The 18281-nt window shown below is 43.0% G+C and overlaps 1 protein-coding gene and 1 pseudogene across 1 annotated transcript; one reads left to right on the top strand and one right to left on the bottom strand.

Moving 5' to 3' along the window:
• Positions 1 to 6873: 6873 nt before the first annotated feature.
• Positions 6874 to 9090, bottom strand: GPR12 (G protein-coupled receptor 12). Its single transcript, XM_066254906.1, has 2 exons — positions 9016 to 9090; positions 6874 to 8268 (listed from the first exon to the last, which is right to left on the bottom strand). Exon 2 carries the CDS (start codon positions 8251 to 8253, stop codon positions 7246 to 7248), a length of 1008 nt encoding a protein of 335 aa, XP_066111003.1. The 5' UTR covers positions 8254 to 8268; positions 9016 to 9090; the 3' UTR covers positions 6874 to 7245.
• Positions 9091 to 11035: 1945 nt separating this feature from the next.
• Positions 11036 to 16934, top strand: LOC136322406 (elongation factor 1-alpha 1 pseudogene; annotated as a pseudogene).
• The last annotated feature ends 1347 nt before the right edge of the window (positions 16935 to 18281 follow it).

The raw sequence follows: 18281 nt of genomic DNA on the forward strand, positions 1-18281 counted from the left end.
AAGCGTTGGGGGAGGGGTGCGCGCAGGCAGCCTAAAATACCTTCGGAAACACAGCTGCGACCCAATCACTGAAATTAGCTTAACCCATAAAATCTGCGCACCCTCGGTTCTAATTGATAAGATCTCTCTCAGTTCAGCGATCCAAGACAAGAGGCGTGATATTTTTTAGTGCCTCTCGCTAAAGGGGCGGGGGCAACTTCTGATTGATAGAGCCTCCATATTTAGGGATAAACGCTAACAAGAAGGACTTGGCAGATAATAAGGTCTATACTACACTAGTCGTAAGCAGAGACTAGTGCCTCTTCTTCCCTGCAAAAACAGGCTACAAAGTGTGGAAAGCCTGGGTTGAGAGGTCCAACTAAATGATAGGCGCTGAACAGTCACCTTGACAACAACTGACTCCCACCCCCGCCTGATTACACTGGAGGCCCTGACTCTCAGAGCCTTTCCCAAAGCCTTGCACTGAGTGGGGATAGAGTGGGGATTTCCCAGCTCTTTGAGCCTCTTACTCCCCAGGCAGAAGCAGTTGCAGCCTTATAGCTGGATCACCAGGCTGCTAATTCAGAAAGGGGGGACTAGGAGAGAGAATCCAGGAAAGCAAACTCTCTCATCGTTGGACCCTGCAAACGCCAACAAGCCTTTACTTCCAGCAAGACTAAAGCCAATTATATGACATTGCCATAGAATCCCATCAACTGCAAATCCCTACCTAAGAGTGACACAGGGGCAGAGCCTGGGGTACAGAGTCACCGACTAGGAAGAGGGAGAGAAAAGAAAAAGGAAGAAGTTAACCTCTCAAAATCAAGAAAAACCCACAGACTTTACAACTTGATCCACTAATTTTTTTTTTGTTGTTGTTGTTGTTGCTTGTTTCTTCTATCTTTTTGCCTTTATTTCCTCCACCTCGGTCCTTCTATTCTCTGCCCATCTTATGCTTCCCCTTTCTTGAACTACACTACCCATGAGTGTTGCATTTTATTTTTCTTCTTCATCCTCACCCTCCTTTAAGGTTATACTCCAAAACACTTAACTCTCACTCTCTCCTCTTTTGTTTTTTTTTTTGTCTTGCTTTATTTTGTTTTTTTCTCCTCCTATTTTATTTCTTCCTTCGTTTTTCTCTTTTTCTTATTTTTTCCTTTCTATTCGTTTTTTCTTTTCTCATTTTACTTTCCTCCCATATAATCCTCAATCACGAACAAATTAGTTAATTTGGGACTCAAGGCTTTTTTTTGGTTTTATTTCTCTTTTTTGCTTTTGTTTTTATTTTTTTTTCTCTTGTTTGTTTATTTTTGTGGCATTTTGGGTCCTCCCAACCCAAGGTCTCCATTGTATTTAGTCTTCGCTCCACTTAATACAACAGATTTTTACTTATTATTTTTATTTTTTCTTCTTTATTATTCTTTTTTGGTCCTTTTTTCTGATTCCCTCTTATCCCTCTCATTATATCTCTTAGTTGACCATCACTTACAAGCAAATCATCTTATGCTTGTCTAAGATTTTCTTCTTTTTTTTTTTTTTTTTTTTTTTTGCATTTAGTAGGTCCCTACTCCCTTTTTTTGCCCCTTGAACTCTTCACCCCAAATCAGGCCCTCCATTATAGGCACGATATTTCCCTGAGGAGGGGAGAGGAGGGAAAGAGAAGAGAGAAAGAAGGGGGAAATAATAAATTATTACTGTTTTTTTTTGTGGGGTGTTTTACCCTTTTTTTTTTTTTTCTTTTTACTCTTTATTAATTCTAATTAGTGCTATCAATAAGACCACCCTCAGATGCCGATAAGAAAGAGGAAATCGAATATTATGGATACAAAAGAAAGAGAGGTAACACAAATAGATGTGGAAAAATCTATGGAGAAAAGACAACATATTGGAAGCCTTGGAGCTAAATGACAGAGAATTTAAACTAGAAATCTTAAAAATACTCAGAGATATACAAGAAAACACAGAAAGGCAATATAGAGAGATCAGAAAACAACTCAATGAACACAAAGAATATATTACCAAGGAAATTGAAACTATAAAAACAAATCAAACAGAAATGAAAAACTCAATTCACGAGCAATTGTTACATTCTATAGTCTGTAAGAATACATTTGCTCAGCTCCAAAGGGTCCTGGAAGAAGTACTATATATAGTTGGGTCAAAACACATTTTCTCTTCAGTGTTAGCTGAGTAACCATGATGTCTATGAAAGACGAGTTATCCTCCTCCTACTGCGAAAGATCTGTATTTTCACCACCCAAACAAAAATCCATAGATTCAAAAAGTAGGCTGTCTGGTGAGAAACACAAACCCAGGCCTTTGAGAGAATGCCAAAAGATGCTTTTTTACCTTTTAAAATATTCAGATATCAACCACCAGGGAAATCTGGGCCCTAGTAAATGTTTTCCTTTCTGCTCCAAACTTATTTTCAGTTGAAAGTTTGTTCACTATTTTATAATTTAAAATGTCCTAGATATCTTCTGTTTTATACTATGGAGATACTTAGGTTATATATTACCTAAATATATAAGATATATATATATATACATCTATGTACTGTGGCATAGTCCTATTAATAGACAAAAAAAAAAGTGTTTTCACCTCCCTGGGCAGAAAAGAGGCACAGTGGATACAATGACCACTGTAACTATTATTGTTCATAGTATTTTTGATGCTGAAAAATAACAAAAGCTTACAAATAAATGTCAAACCGAGTTATTAAAATTTCTCTGATTGATGTACCTGGTTAAAAAAAAAAAAGTTGCTTTAGGATGAGTTCAGTTGAATTTGAGAACAGAGGACAAAACTTTCCATCTTAATTACCTCAAGATATATTCATGCAAGCACATCCAGCCCCTACTCCCACCCTAAATATAAACCATGTGTATCACAGAAAATTTTCCTTCTTGAAAAAATGGAGGTAAAACCTTTGTTTCTAGGTATACTCACACAAGCATACAGAAACACACACACACACACACATATAAAGTTTCTAAGAGAAATGCCTTATAATGATAATTAAGGTTTTTAAAAGTAAAAACATAAGCACAGAATAAATATATTTATAGCTCTTAACTAGATACTAGAAATTCTAGGGAAAGTTCAAAGTTTATATCTATTGAATGCAGACTAGTTATCTATGGATTAACCTCTGACAAGAATAAACACTTTTAAAACATATACCGGTATTTACATGTTTATACGTTTTAAAAGTAAAGTTTATAGGTAAGTATTGTAGGTAGGTAGATAGACAATGATAGATAGATAGATAGATAGATAGATAGATAGATAGATAGATGATAGATGGGTAGGTAGATGATAGATAGGTAGGTAGATGATAGATAGATAGATGAGGTATAGATTTAGAATGCTGAAGGTGTGACAGTTACTCTTGCAATAACTTATCTAAGTGCTGCCTACAGGCCACCACCCCCAGCACCCTGGGAGCTTGCTAGAAATGCAGCCATGCCCAGACCTACTGAAGCAGAATCTGCATTTTAACAGGATTCCTAGGTGACCTGAATGCCCTTTAAATATTTAAAATTCGAGGCTCCCTAGTCAAAATCACCAATATTTTTTTAATCACAAATATTTCTTTTCTGCATTGCTTGTTAAAGGACAGTACATCTGTCTGCTAATCCAAACCATGTTTTTACTTCTTTGAATAAACTACTTTTGATTCTAAAAGTCCTAACAAGTTTCAAAAGTTCCAATCAGATATCAAAACCATCTAATAATTATTAAAAGTTTTAAAGGGGACAAGAAGGCTATCTGCTTTTTATTACAACCATGCATGTAATCAAAGTGAAACATTAGTGTTGTTGAATATAACACTCTTTATTTAATATGTGATTTAAGTTTGGTATCATGTACTTAATATGTATTTTAAATTTAAAATAGTAAGTTATCTTGACTTATATAATTTTTATTACCATGATATAAGTCAATCATTATTTTAACAATGGATGAGCATTTCATTAAGAAAAAAAAAAAGCTTAAAAAGTCTCCAAGATAGTTTATTGGCACTAAACATCTTTATTTCTAATCTTATCATTTAAACTTGTTTAAATCTGCTTTAAATTCCAGGGAACTCTAAGACCAGTCATGCTCACCAAGTCAGTTGAAGAATTCTCCTTTCCTGAACTTTCCTCTCAGATTTCGACTTCCAGGGAAGGAGATGCTTGGCCTCCCTCTCCGTCCCACTTTGCCTCCAGGTACCAGAAAGGAAGACAGCTCCACCCCTCTTTACCTCCAAGAAATAAACTTGACTGATACAAAGAAATACTTACAGGGATAAAAGGAAACCAAACCGTGGATAGCCACAACCTGGATGATTAGCCTTGACGAAGGGTTCCGGTATGGTGAAAGAGTTGTCCAAGAAACCTGTGTCTACTGGAAATCACAGAACTTTTTTGGAAGCTAAAATTTTTAATCATAGGACTGTTGGAAATATGATTGTTTTACATGATATATTTAGTCTTTTTGCAAAGTTAATGTTACTGAAGTTATATTTGTATATAGATATATACACACATATCTAAACATATACATATATATCAAGACATGTGCACGTTTCTTAATGACTAACCCCACAGAAACAAAGAAGCTCTGTATAAAAACACATAAACTTCCAAAAGCCTTTACAATTTAAAGTAAACAGTAAAAACATTTTATAGTTAAATGGAAAAATCTTAGCTGAAATCAGGGGCAAAAGCAACCATTTAACTAGTATTTATAAGATTATCATCTACCGATGGTATGATATCAAGTTTAAAATAATAAATGCAGTAAAAAACACCATATAGTAAGAGTGTCCTCACCTCTTCACACTAAAATATCGCACTATGCCTTCTGAGGACTGGCCTGACTCCAAAGGGAGGAAAAAGGCTTAGTGAAGTTGAGGATACTGACAACAGACCTTCCCATGTACGACCACACTGATAGTCACATCACGTGTAATTTTAAACAAGAAGCTTTATGTTTTAATGTAGAACTAAAAGGTAGGGACAGTAACAGGTGACAGATCCCCCCCCCCCTGGTGAGGGAGCCAGGCAGCAGTGCACAGGAGGCAGGTTTAGATACTTGGGAAACCTGGGTTCACAGCCTGGCTCCACCCTTAAAACTCTGGCCTCACATGCATTTCTTAGCCTTGCTTAGCCCTGATTGTCTTGCCTGTAATAGTGTGTTTTTGTGAATACAGTAACAGAGCAAGTAAAGCACCCAGCATGGGGACCTGACACTCAAAATGCAGTAAAAAAACAAACAAAAAACAGCACATATCATTATTATGACAATTCTAACTATGAGAGATCCACCATTTCTACAAAAACATCATTTATTGCTTTCAATTCTCCTTATGAATATTTCCCAACCCGTGACCAAACCAATTTACCTTAATTATTTCTGGCACGGAGATGCTACTGACTTTAAGTGATTAAAAACAGACTCATATTCAATCTACTAACCCAATCACATGTTAAAGAAATATTTTTAAAGGCATCGGCTTGATTAGATTGATCATAAGATAGTATGCATTGAAAATTCTTTCTTATATCTTGAGTATTTTAACCTTTTTCCTGTTTCCACAAGTAGCCTAAGGGAAGAGAGAGTTTCGAGAGAGGATTTATTCATAACTTGTGCTACATGAGAAGGGCCTTTGGAAAGATGGGATCAGAAGGCGATAGCCAGAGGGTCCTGAGACCACCATAGGCAGAACACTGGGGACAAACCAATGAAGTTAATTTATCACAAGCGACTCCCCAGGGACTCTTATACTGGACTTATCACCATCTGAAAGGGCCAAAGGTGCTGTACAAAAATTCTCCCACTGATTGTATAGACACAGTTGTAATTCACTGCCCATGGAGGGAAGGTGTCTGTGTCCAAAACATCTGTCTGCTCTAACAGAAATGGTACTCAGACACAATGATTTTATAATATGTTTTAAAACCAATTCTTCTTTGTAATTTCCTCTTGAAATCCTTGCTCTCTGAAAACAGGCAATACTGTTTTTATTGCATTTAAGTTTTCTTTTTCTTCTTTTTTTTTGTGAAAAGAAGTTCAAAACTAACTTTTATAAAAAGCCACTGGTAAACTTACATAATATATCACAGTCAAATATAAGTGTTATGTACTCACAAACAAATTAATCATCAAAATAGGAGACCACCTGTTTCAAATGCATTTCACACCACCAGGAGAATGAAGCAGAAATACTTGGTCTACAATATTTAATTCTACTTGTCTCAGTCAAGAATAACTCTTAATGCATTCTTAGATAAAGACAGGAAAAGTGATTTTTTTACATTTTGTGATAGCTTTACATTGATTTATTTTTCAGAATGTATTAAATTTAATCTACTTTCAAGAGACGTAATTAATTTTTTCCTTTTGTTTCCTGAAAACAATCAGACTACCTGAAGAAACTACAAAGGTGAATCTTGTAAATCTTACCTTCATATGTAAATCAAAACAAATTTCATAATTCACTTTAAAAGGATATATTAAAAATCTATGTTGAAAAATGACTCATTTGATCCTGGATTTACATGGCAACATTTGAAACTAGTGGTCAAGCCAACACAGGCAACCGTGCAGAAAGAGTTACAACATTCATAGGAATACCAGAGTAATTCTTGCCACAGTAATTGTGGTAAGTAAAGAAAGAATGAATAAGAATGGGTTCATAGTTTCAGTCTGGTAACTTATTACTGGGTTCATGTTAACAACATCAGGTCCCTTCCAAATATAAGCACATAAGATATTTTCATTGGCTTGAAAGAGACTGTATTCTCTAAGATACACGCAGCACTGAAAACCTACCTTGACATCAAAAAAAAAAAAAAAAAAAGGTCTGGCAAGGTAACTTCATTTTCCTCAATAACTCAGTTTTATTTTAAAGTCCAGGTAAAAACTCTGGGACCAGTTTACTTTTTATAATATCATGGCATATATCTCTTTCTTTCTGACCCATCACCAACCCTCCAAGCAAAATATAAAACAAATCCCCCACTCCTAAATAAACAAAAAATGCTGAGCAAAGAACTCGACATTTTTTTTCAAAGGGTGAAAATACTGGTAACATTATTTTCACTCCAATCACTTAACTCATCTGAGTGAAAGCTTCACAATGGCTAAGTGTTCCTGTGGCTCCAAAGAGAAACCAGTATAAAGAATTCAAGGAAAGCATCTCAACCTTTGGCCAGGCAGTGGACGTGCTTGGTAAATGTAGCATCGGGTGTGCAGCGTCCTGTCAACAGAAGGCTGCTAGACATCACTGGGTGACCGCGCTCGCTGGGAGAGACTGGGTGGGATGCAGCCACAGCAAATGAGGCAGAAAGCTTTCTGGATCTCTTGGTTTCTGAAAGCATAGATGACAGGGTTGAGGATGGAGTTGTAGGTGGCGGGCAGAAGGGTGGCGTAGGTGTAGATGGAGGGGTACGTGTAATCAGCTATCAAGGAATAGAGGGTGAAAGGCATCCAGCAGGCAGCAAATGTCCCTAGGATGATGGCCAGAGTAGAGACCCCTTTCTGGGTGGTCACGTAGTGCGAGGTGGCGAGGAAGTGGTGCTGCAGGGCGATCTGGTGGGCATGTCGCATGACGATCTTGCAGATCTGAATGTAGAGCTGTAGCATGAGAGCAAACAGGAAGAGGAAAGAGACGGATAGGATGGCCGCATTGTTCTTGGTGAGAGGTCTGACCACACTGCAGGTGGACTCATCTCTGAGGCAGTTCCAGCCCAGGACGGGCAGCAGTCCCAGGCAGATGGAGGTCCCCCAGAGCATAACAAGCATGACATAAGTAAATGTGACTGTCCTCTCCGAATGGTATGTCAGAGCATAATACAGGGAGAGGTAGCGGTCAACAGTGATGGCCAGCAAGCTGCAGACTGAGGCAGAGAAAGAGGCAACAATGAGTCCAATCGTGATCAGCTTGGTGGCTTCTGACTGAAGCACGTAGGCAAAAACAAAATTGATGATGAGTCCAATGCCAGCCAGCAGGTCTGCAAGAGCCAGGCTGCCTATGAGCAGGAACATGGGTGCTCGCAGGCTGGGGTTATGGAAGATGATAAGGACCACGATGGCATTTTCACAGGAGATGAGAGTCCCTGAGGTACACAGCACAATGTCCCAGGGGTTGACAATGAGCTCGGGCTCTGGCTTTACAACAGGAACCTGGGAGGAGACAGCAACCGAGACGTTCTCCGCAGTAGCACCAGCATCTAAGTAATCCCGAAGCAAGCCGCTGAGATTGACCTTCGGGTCTCCGTTCATTTTAACCCCTGTCCTCTTCAACAAAAAGACAGTTTTTTAATGGGCGGGTACAAGCAAGGGGGACAGTTAAAGATCATGCAAAACTACATGGAAAGAAAGCCAGCCCCTCCTCAAATACTGCTACCCAATGCCACAAGCTTCGTGAATTATAAACTGTCATGAAATAAAACAAAGGCTAAAATCTCCGTGATTAAAGAAAAAAAAAGAAAAACCCACTGCAAAAACATGCCATGTGGGTTTGGGGAAAACGCAGGAAAGGACTTCAAACACGCGGCCGCGAGGAAGGCAGGCCCACGAGGACAGCGCGGTCTGGCTGCTGAAGTGCGGGCACACGCCCCCCGCATCCCATCCTGCACGCCGGATCAGGCAGGTGTCTGACACCTCGTGCCGGCGGGGGGGGCGGGGGGGGGGGCAGCGCGGCGCAGCCACAGGTCGCCAGCCGCCGCCATCCTCGCTGCAGTGTTGAAATCGCCCATGTCCACCGAGCCCCCACCCTCTGCAAAAATTCCCGGCGCGTGTGCACACACGCTCCATACCCCCGGCCAGAACAAAGAGGGGTCCGGGCTTCCCCCGTGTGCGCACAAAAGGCGGAGCGTGCCATGAAGGTGTGGGGACAGAGAGGCAGGCAGACAGACGGACAGACACTGATGCTCACGACACCGCCGCCGCTCCCCTGGCGGTGGGGACAGGAGGCAGGCCGAGGGGTACAGACCGACTGCAGGACCCGCGGCCCGCGGGGGCGGGGGTCACCGCGGGGGTCACCTTGGCGCGCGCAGGCCGAGGGGCTCCTCCGGGGCGTCAGCAGGGCGCCGCCGCCCCCGGCGGCGAGGGGCGGCGGCCACGCGGCAGGGGCCGGAGGCCAGGGGCGGGCTCGGCGCCAGGTGAGCGGCGGGCTTGGCTCGCGCGCCTGACTCTCTCTCCGCCCTTTCGCCGGGCTCCCACGCTCCCCGCACGCGCGCGCCCGGACCCGCGCGCTTCCGCACACTGGAGTCCCGGGAGGCTGGCGCGCGCCTCCACGAGTCGGGGATGCGCGGGGGCTTGGGCAGGCGGGGGTGTCCCTCGCGGGGTGAGAGCCCTGCACCGCCCTCGTTGGGGGAGAGAATGTGGAGGGAGAGAAATGCACCGTCACGCTCCCTGATCGCCGCCCCGGCAACCCACCCCGACAGGCGGTCCAGGGCTTGCAGGCACTGGGCGGGAGCCGGGGAGCGCTGCCCGGGAGGGAGCCCCGTGGCCTGTTTCCTTTCTGAAGTCTCCCTGGAGAGTCCCAGTCTCCAGGGGCCGCTTCTCTCCGCCTCTCCCTATACTGCTACCTATGTGCAAGGTTAATAGCATTGTGTGGGGTGGTATTCAGGATTCGCAGCAGGGATACCGCGTGAGCAGACTAGGGAAGCAGATCTTTAAAGCACCAAAACGCGCAATTCTAGAATTGCCCTTCATCACACTGCATTTCCATCCCAATGGGGTCCCCTCCTGTAGGTGTGCCCTGGACCCGGTTCCTTAAGACTATACCCCAAGAACATTTGCTTAACTGGATATACAATGCGGCTATGTGAATCATCCTGATATCATCAAATTGCACTTATTAAGTGCTCTTTGAGCTGTGTTGTCAAGTGGCAGTCGTTTTCTGAGTTCCTGCAGAAGCTTGCTGCAGATGCTGGCCAAAAACGAATTAATTTAGGTACTCAAGTAGCGATGTTAATTTATTGTTCCATTTTAACATGGGCACTTATGAACCTGTCTTCTCTGTATACAAAAACCAGAGCACCTAATAGATCTTAAGTTTAAAGATGACCTCCCAGTTTAAAGATAAGAGAAGGTAAAAGGCATGATATTCTGGTCTTTCCTCGTCAGCAGGGAAGGCTTTTCCAACTACCCTTCTACACTCTTTTTTTTTTTTTTATTCATGTTAGAGAGGGAGAGAGAGAGAGAGAGAGAGAGAGAGGAGAGACAGAGAGAGAGAGAAGGGGGGGAGGAGCTGGAAGCATCAACTCCCATATGTGCCTTGACCAGCAAGCCCAGGGTTTTGAACCGGCGACCTCAGCATTTCCAGGTCGACGCTTTATCCACTGTGCCACCACAGGTCAGGCCCCTTCTACACTCTTGAAGGGCTCCTGTACAGATAGAGATGGTCTGCAGAACACAGGACCCTAGAACTCCTTCCACGATCTTCTGGCCTCCCTGTATGCTCACTGTCATTCTTCACCCCAGCCTTGCAGGCTCTTCCACCCTGGACGTCCCCTCCTCCCTTCTCCTCACCTTTTCTCATCAATCAACTTTAGCCTCTGCAAGATCTTTTCAGTCCTCCCTGCAAGCTAGTTCTCAACTATAAATCAGTAGTGCTGAGGTAGAGCCCAGATCTCTCCCAGTGATCATGATGCTGCTGGTCCATGGACCACACTTCGGGATTCAAGAATCTGTGGAGTTTTAAGAACCTCTTCTACTGTTGGAAAGTCATCAGACACCTGTGCCTGCTGAGAACCATGCTAATGCTGAGCATGCTAGTTCAGCAAGACAGGGTCTCTCTCATGGACATGTATATGGTCTGGTGATGACAGACACATAAAACCACAATGACACCAGGCAGCATGTAATAAAAGCATGTACATCTCAAGTGCTATGTGATGAATCAAAGCATTTTTAGAAAAAAGTGAGGAAAAATCGTTATTTAAAATACACATAGCAGCCTGACTGGTGGTGGTACAGTGGATAAAGTGTTGACCTGGGACACTGAAGTCCCTGGTTCGAAACCCCAGGTTGCTGGCTTGAGCACAGGATTATCGACATGTTACCAAGGTAACTGGCATGAGTCCAAAGGTCTCTGGCTTGAACCCAAGGTCACAGGCTTGAGCAAGTGGTTACTGGCTGGACTTGAGCCCCCAGTCAAGGCATGTATGAGAAGCAATCAATGAACAATTAAAGTGATGTAACTACGAGATGATGCTTCCCTCATATCTCTCCTCCTCCTCCTCTCTCTCATCAATAAATTAAAAACAAAACAAAGAAAAATACACATAACAGTTTCAGTATGTTACAGTTCAAACTACCAGCCAAAATTTTAGGAGTCAGCAGGGCACACCGGCAAGGCAGTTCAGGGAAAGCAAGGGCACAGCCCTAGCCAAACACTATTCTAGTCAAAAACACTGGGGTAAGCCCTGAGCTACAGAGCTGCCAGTAGTGAAATTTATTCCTTTTAATGCCTTTGGGAAATGAGGGAAAAGAAAGAACCAAGGGTTGGAAAAGAAGAAAGGTAATGACAGGGGTGGCATAAGTGTGTGTGTGTTTCTGCAGTGAAAACTGAAAAGAGTTTAAGGAAGAAATAGGGCAATTAGCTGTGCTTGCACAATTCTGCTTACTCTTTCCCCTTGAATGATTGCTTAGAGCAAAAAGAATGTCAACTTTACTGTACTCCTAATTCTATGTTCATTGGTGTATTTGTTCAGACTTTTTTTTTTTTTTGTATTTTTCTGAAATTGGAAACCGGGAGGCAGTCAGACAGACTCCCGCATGCGCCCAACCGGGATCCATCCGGCATGCCCACCAGGGGGTGATGCTCTGCCCATCTGGGGTGTCACTCTGTTGCAACCAGAGTCATTCTAATGCCTGAGGTAGAGGCCACAGAGCCATCCTCAGCGCCCGGGCCAACTTTGCTCCAATGGAGCCTTGGCTGCGGGAGGGGAAGAGAGAAACAGAGAGGAAGGAGAGGGGGAGGGGTGGAGAAGCAGATGAACTCTTCTCCTGTGTGCCCTGGCCAGGAATCGAACCCAAGACTCCTGTACACCAGACCGACGCTCTACCACTGAGCCAATCGGCCAGGGCCTGTTCAGACTTTTGTTGCAGAAATCCAATTCCAACTAGCTTAAGAAAAAAAATGGGTATGTTTTCTGGCACAGCTGGGCAGGGTCCGTAAAGAAGTTCATAAAGAAGGAGAAGGTGCAGGCACGTAAGTCCACCTGTGTGCCAAGACTCCCAGTCAGTCCCAGTCCCTGACTTATTTCTTGTCTTTCCTAGCTTCAAGCTGTCCTCTCCTAGACAAGCATCTCCTATGCAGCCATCAAGATGGCCCAGGCAGCCCCTGGCTTGCATGCTGAGACATCTTCCTAGCTGGTGAGAGGAATTCCCAAAGAACTGGCTAGCTCAGTGTGGGCCCAGCTCTGAACCAACCATGTGGCTAACAGGATAGGATGAGTCAGTGGCCAGGCCTGGGTCATGCATCGAGTCCTGCAATGGCGTTTCCATCTGAATGGGCATTTCCCTAAAGGGAGAAAGTGAGGTGTGACACGAGGCAACGAGATATTAGATGTCCTCTACAGCCTGGAATGTGGTGGGCACAGAGGTTTTCAGGGCCTTCTGTAATGTGGGTCATGAAGTAGCTGTGTGCAAAGCTGTTTCCCAATTTATTGGCCACCATTACAGGACACTGTAGCAGAAGCCCTGAGAATGTGACATCTATTGTCTTTTCATCACTTACCTTTTTTGTCACTTTTTTTTACAACTTTGGCATGAAATTGCAAACCACAGAGCATGATCCTGCATTTTTATAACCTATGCTAACAACTACAGTTCTGTAACAAAAAGAAGCTTGGTGCCCATCTTCATCTATGCCCATGATGGTGAACCTATGACACGGGTGTCAGCACTGACACGCGTAGCCATTTTCGTTGACATGCGGCCGCATACCAGAGAAGTATGGGGCCGCATGCCGAGAAGGACGTTTCATCCTTGGCTCCTGCACAGCCAGGTGCAGTAGCCAAGGATAAGTCATTTGCTGTAGTGTAGACACTCTGTGCCGGAGGTCTGTAGGCCAAAACAGCAGGACTCTGGCACAGAGCGTCTAGTTCTGGAACTTCCGGTTAAGCCGCTAGGGGATCTTTGACCTCACTTCCGGCCGGCGGAGCAGGGAGCAGCAGAATGCCACGGGGGACGCATCTCTGGGGGCCCTGTGATCCCCATTACCAGCAACCATCATCCAATCTACTGTTTTGGAGTGTTGTGGATTTCTAATTGACCATCATTACTGAGATAAGTGAGGGGGAGGCTGGGATAGGCGAGAGTCTGTGCTATGGGTGCCATTTCCCGCCATTAGAAATAGTGGCAGCCATCTTAATTTATATAAGATGCAACTTGCAAAATTTCAAGACAGCATCTGGGCTCAGGTGTTTGTCGACTGAAGTCAAAGCTTGAGAATCTGGAAAGGTGCCGCTTGGAGAATCAAGAGGAGTGCCACTACGAACAGGAAATTTGGAGTGCCTGGAACCGATTACCGGACACTTTTAGCACTCTGAAAAATATAGCAATGGCTTTACTCACAATTTTTCTCTCTATGTGCTTTTGTGAGACCTTATTCTCAGCATTAAATAATATCAAAACCAACCAAAGAAACAGATTGACAGATGAAGTTAGTAGCGCTTGCTAGGGTTTGAAGTGTACAAAATACCAACCTTCAATTGAAGATTTAGCCAATGCAATTCAGCAACAAAAAAGTCACTAATAGGCAGGTTAGTTAAAGAATTCCCCCTCCCCCTCACTTATCTTAGTTCACGGCACCCCACACATGTTAAATAATATCCAGACCAACAAAAGAAACAGACTGACAGATGAACAAAGAAGTCACTAAGCAGGTAAGTTAAATAATTAGTTTTTGGTTTATTAAATACAGTTATATATTACTAACAAAAGAAACAGACTGACAGATGAACAAAGAAGACACTAAGCAGGTAAGTTAAATAATTAGCTTTTGGTTTATTAAATACAGTTATATAATTAATAAAAATTATACATTTTTGTTATTTAAACTATAAATGTCATAAAATTATGGTGTGTTTTTTTCTCGAAGTGACACACCACCCGAGTTATGCTCAGTTTTTTGGCGAATTTTGACACATCGAGCTCAAAAGATTGCCCATCACTGATCTATGCAGTGCCTTTGCCAACTTTACCCTGTACTTGCATCTGCTAACCCTTCTTGGTAATTGAATGAGGAAAACATAGGGCAGTCCCAGATATCTGAGGAAGCCAGTCAGAACCCCAGTCAAGGCTGAACAGCGTCCATGGTGTCAGCATGTTACTAGGCTGCTGCTTCCGTGTGTGTGTCCCTGCACATGTTTCATTGATGCACCAATCTGGATCATGCTAGTCGTACTTTTCTGTGCCTCACCAAGGTCTGTGTCACCCCTGAGAACAAAGCATGACTCCAAATTAAAGTTTACATTTTATTAATTCTTCATCTTACAGTAATTTGTATTGCAAAAAGTATACAGTAGAATGAAGAGATAGCATATGAATCTAACCATCTTGAGAAATGCAACGTTACTGTCTCCCCAAAACCTTCCTCTTGCCCCCTCCTAGTTTTTATCCCCGTGGGGAGAAGGTAACCACCATTCTACATTTGAACATCATAGATTAGGTTTACTTGGCCTTGAAATTTACCTAAATGGACTCATACACCACATATACTATTGTGCCTGGCTTCTGTCACTCACCGTGATTTCTGTGAGGTTCATTTATGTGTTGAATGGAGCAATAGTTTTATCTTTTTAATACTGTGTAATATTCTATTGTAGAACATACCACAATTTATAAAGGCATGCTCTATTAACAACATGGGTTGTTCTCTGCCTTTGACTCTTGAGATAAACATCCTTGTACATGGCAATGATGCTTATATGTATAAATTTATATTAGGCATGTCCCATAGTGTGAAGAATTTCTCTATCAAAGTATACTTTCCTATTTAATCCTCTATTTAAATAAACCTTGTTGCTATTTAAGGACAGAGAGGGGTCTACAGAAAATTATAACATATATGTCCATTCTCCCTAAACTGTGAATAGAGAAGAAACATATTTCATGAAAAAATCAAAGACATAAAGAAAGAAAGGAGCTTTTTTGCAACAGGTTTTCTGCCAGAATACAGGTGCCATGAAAATGCCACTAAATCAGAGCCAATATTGAAAAAGAAAAGACTTATATCAACATCATCATCACTGGACATGTAGAGTCTGGCAAGTCTACCACTACTGACCATCCGATCTACAAATGTGGTGGGATCGACCGAAGGACCATCGAAAATTGAGAAGGAAGCTGAGATGGGGAAGGGCTCCCTCAAGCATGCCTGGGTCTTGGAGAAACTGAAAGCTGAACATGAGAGTGGTATCACCATTGACATCTCACTGTGGAAATTCAAGACCAGCAAGTATTATGTAACTGTCGTGGATGTCCCGGGACAAAGACACTTTATTAAAAACATGATTATGGACACATCTCAGGCTGACTGTACTGTTCTGATTGTTGTTGCTGGTGTTAGTGAATTTGAAGCAGGTATCTCCAAGAATAGGCAGACTGGTGAGCATGCCCTCTGGTTTACACACTAGGTATGAAACAATGATTATTAGATTAATAAAATGGACTTCACTGAGCCTCCCTACAGCCAGAAGAGATACAAGGAAATTGTTGAAGTCAGCATTTACATGAAGAAAACTGCATAGAATCCTGACACAGTAACATTTCTGCCAATTTCTGGTTGGAATATTGGGGTCAAGTGCTAACATGCCTCAGTTCAAGTGACTAAAAGTCACCCATAAAGATGACAATGCCAGTGGAAACACGCTGCTTGAAGCTCTGCACTGCATCCTGCCACAAATTATCTATCTGCTCCTCCAGGATGTCTACAAAATAGATGGCATTGGTACTGTCCTTGTGGGCCAACTGAAGACTGGTATTTTCTAATCTGGCATGGTGGTTACCTTTCCAGTCAACATTACAACTAAAATAGTCTGTTGAAATGCACTGTGAAGCTTTGAGTGAAGCTCTTCCTGGGGACAGTGTGGGCTTCAATGTCAAGATCATGTCTGTCATCTGATCAGGTGGTGGTGCAGTGGATGGAGCATTGGACTGGGATGCAGAGGATCCAGGTTTGATACTCCAAGGTTACCGGCTTGAGCATGGACTCACCAACTTGAGCATGGGATCATAGACATGTCCCCATGGTCACTGGCTTAAGCCCAAAGGTCACTGGCTTGAAGCCCAGGGTCGCTGGCTTGAGCAAGGGGTTACTCGGTCTGCTGTAGCCCCATGTTCAAGGCACATATGAGAAAGCAATCAATGAACAACTAAGGTGCTGTAATGAAGGATTGATGTTTCTCATCGCTCTCCTTTCCTGTCTGTCTGTCCCTATTTGTCCCTGTCTCTGTCACACACACACACACACACAAAAAAAATTATGTCCGTCAAAGATGTTTGTAGTGGCAGTGTGGCTGGTGACAGCAAAGATGATCCACCAATGCAAGCAACTGGCTTCACAGCTCAGGTGACTATCCTGACCCACTCAAACCAGATCAGTGCTGGCTGTGCACCTGTGCTGGACTGTCACACAGCTCACAGGGCTGGCAGATTCACTGAGCTGAGGGAGACGGATCGTCCTTCTGGGAAAAAGCTGAAAGATGGCCCAAAATGCTTAAAATCTGGTGATGCTGCCATTGTGAATATGGTTCCTGGCAAGTCCATGTGTGCTGAGAGCTTCTCTGACTATCCTCCCCTGGGCCGCTGTGCTGTTCGTGACATGAGACAGACAGTTGCTGTGGGTGTCATCAGAGCCATGGACAAGAAGGCAGCTGGAGCTGACAAAGTCACCAAGTCTGCCCAGAAACGTCAGACGGCTACATGAATATTATCCCCCATGCCCGCTACCCAGTCTTAATCAGTCCTGGAAGAGCAATCTCAGAACTGTTTGTCTCAGTTGGTCACTTAAGTTGAATAGTAAAAGATGGGTTACCGATTACAGTGCATCATAATCCTTCAGAAGGAAAGGAGGATGTTCTGTGGACCATTTGTTTGTGTGTGTGTGGCAGTTCTTAAATTATTAGTTTTTAAAATAATATTTTTGAATGCAAACCACTTGACCAAAAATCTGTCACAGAATTATGAGACCTGTTAAAACCAAGTATAATGAGAAAAAAATGGAAGAAAGAAAGGAAACATCACTGAAAATATTTAGTCTGAGTCTGTGTAAGAAAGGAGAGCTCTGTTGTCCATGCTAACATTGCCTCACTTCTCTCTATATTATTGTGTTTTAAAGATGGTATGAAATTTTAAATGTCTTTTTCTGACTATAAAGTAATACATATTAATTACAGAAATTTTGGAGCCTGTAACTAAAATTCTGAGCCTGACCTGTGGTGGCACAGTAGATAGAACACTGACCTGGAGCCCTGAAGTCACTGGTTCAAAGACCCAGTCTTGCCTGGTCAAGCCACATATGAGAAGCAACTATGAGTTGATGCTTTCCATTCCTCCCCCCCTTCTCTCTCCCTCTCTCTCTCCTCTCTCTCTCTCTCCTCTTTCTAAAACCAATAAATAAAAAATTTAAAAAAAGAGAAAATTACTTATACTTTCACTTCTAAAGATAGCCATAGAAACTTCTGTTAATATACATTTTTAGCTCTGGCCAGTTGGCTCAATAGTAGAGCGTCGGCCTGGCATGCGGAAGTCCTGGGTTTGATTCCTGGCCAGGGCACACAGGAGAAGCGCCCATCTGCTTCTCCACCCCTCCTCCTCTCCTTCCTCTCTGTCTCTCTCTTCCCCTCCCGCAGCCAAGGCTCCATTGGAGCAAAGTTGGCCCAGGTGCTGAAGATGGCTCCATGGCCTCTGCCTCAGGCGCTAGAATGGCTCTGGTTGCAGCAGAGCGACGCCCCGATGGGCAGAGCATCGCCCCCTGGTGGGCATGCCGGGTGGATCCCGGTCAGGCGCATGCGGGAGTCTGTCTGACTGCCTCACCATTTCCAGCTTCAGAAAAATACAAAAAGGAAAAAAAAAAGAAAAAAAAATATACATTTTAATACATTTATTTGGGATATTTTTATGGCAGATTAACTTGATAAATTACTTTCAGAAATATTTTATTTTCATTGTTGCACTGAGCGATAGCTTTTCTTTTTCTTTGGATTTAAGCCGCTTGTTAGTCTGGTCTCTGTGCCTTACAATGGTCCCCACAGACAGTCCTACTCAGCCTCTCTGGTCTGAGAGCCTGAGTT

The sequence above is a fragment of the Saccopteryx bilineata genome, chromosome 2, assembly GCF_036850765.1.
Source record: "Saccopteryx bilineata isolate mSacBil1 chromosome 2, mSacBil1_pri_phased_curated, whole genome shotgun sequence".
Taxonomy (NCBI): domain Eukaryota; kingdom Metazoa; phylum Chordata; class Mammalia; order Chiroptera; family Emballonuridae; genus Saccopteryx; species Saccopteryx bilineata.

Excerpts from the sequence above, each read along its gene's own strand:
- GPR12 (XM_066254906.1), bottom strand. The coding sequence starts at position 8,253 with ATGAACGGAGACCCGAAGGTCAATCTCAGCGGCTTGCTTCGGGATTAC.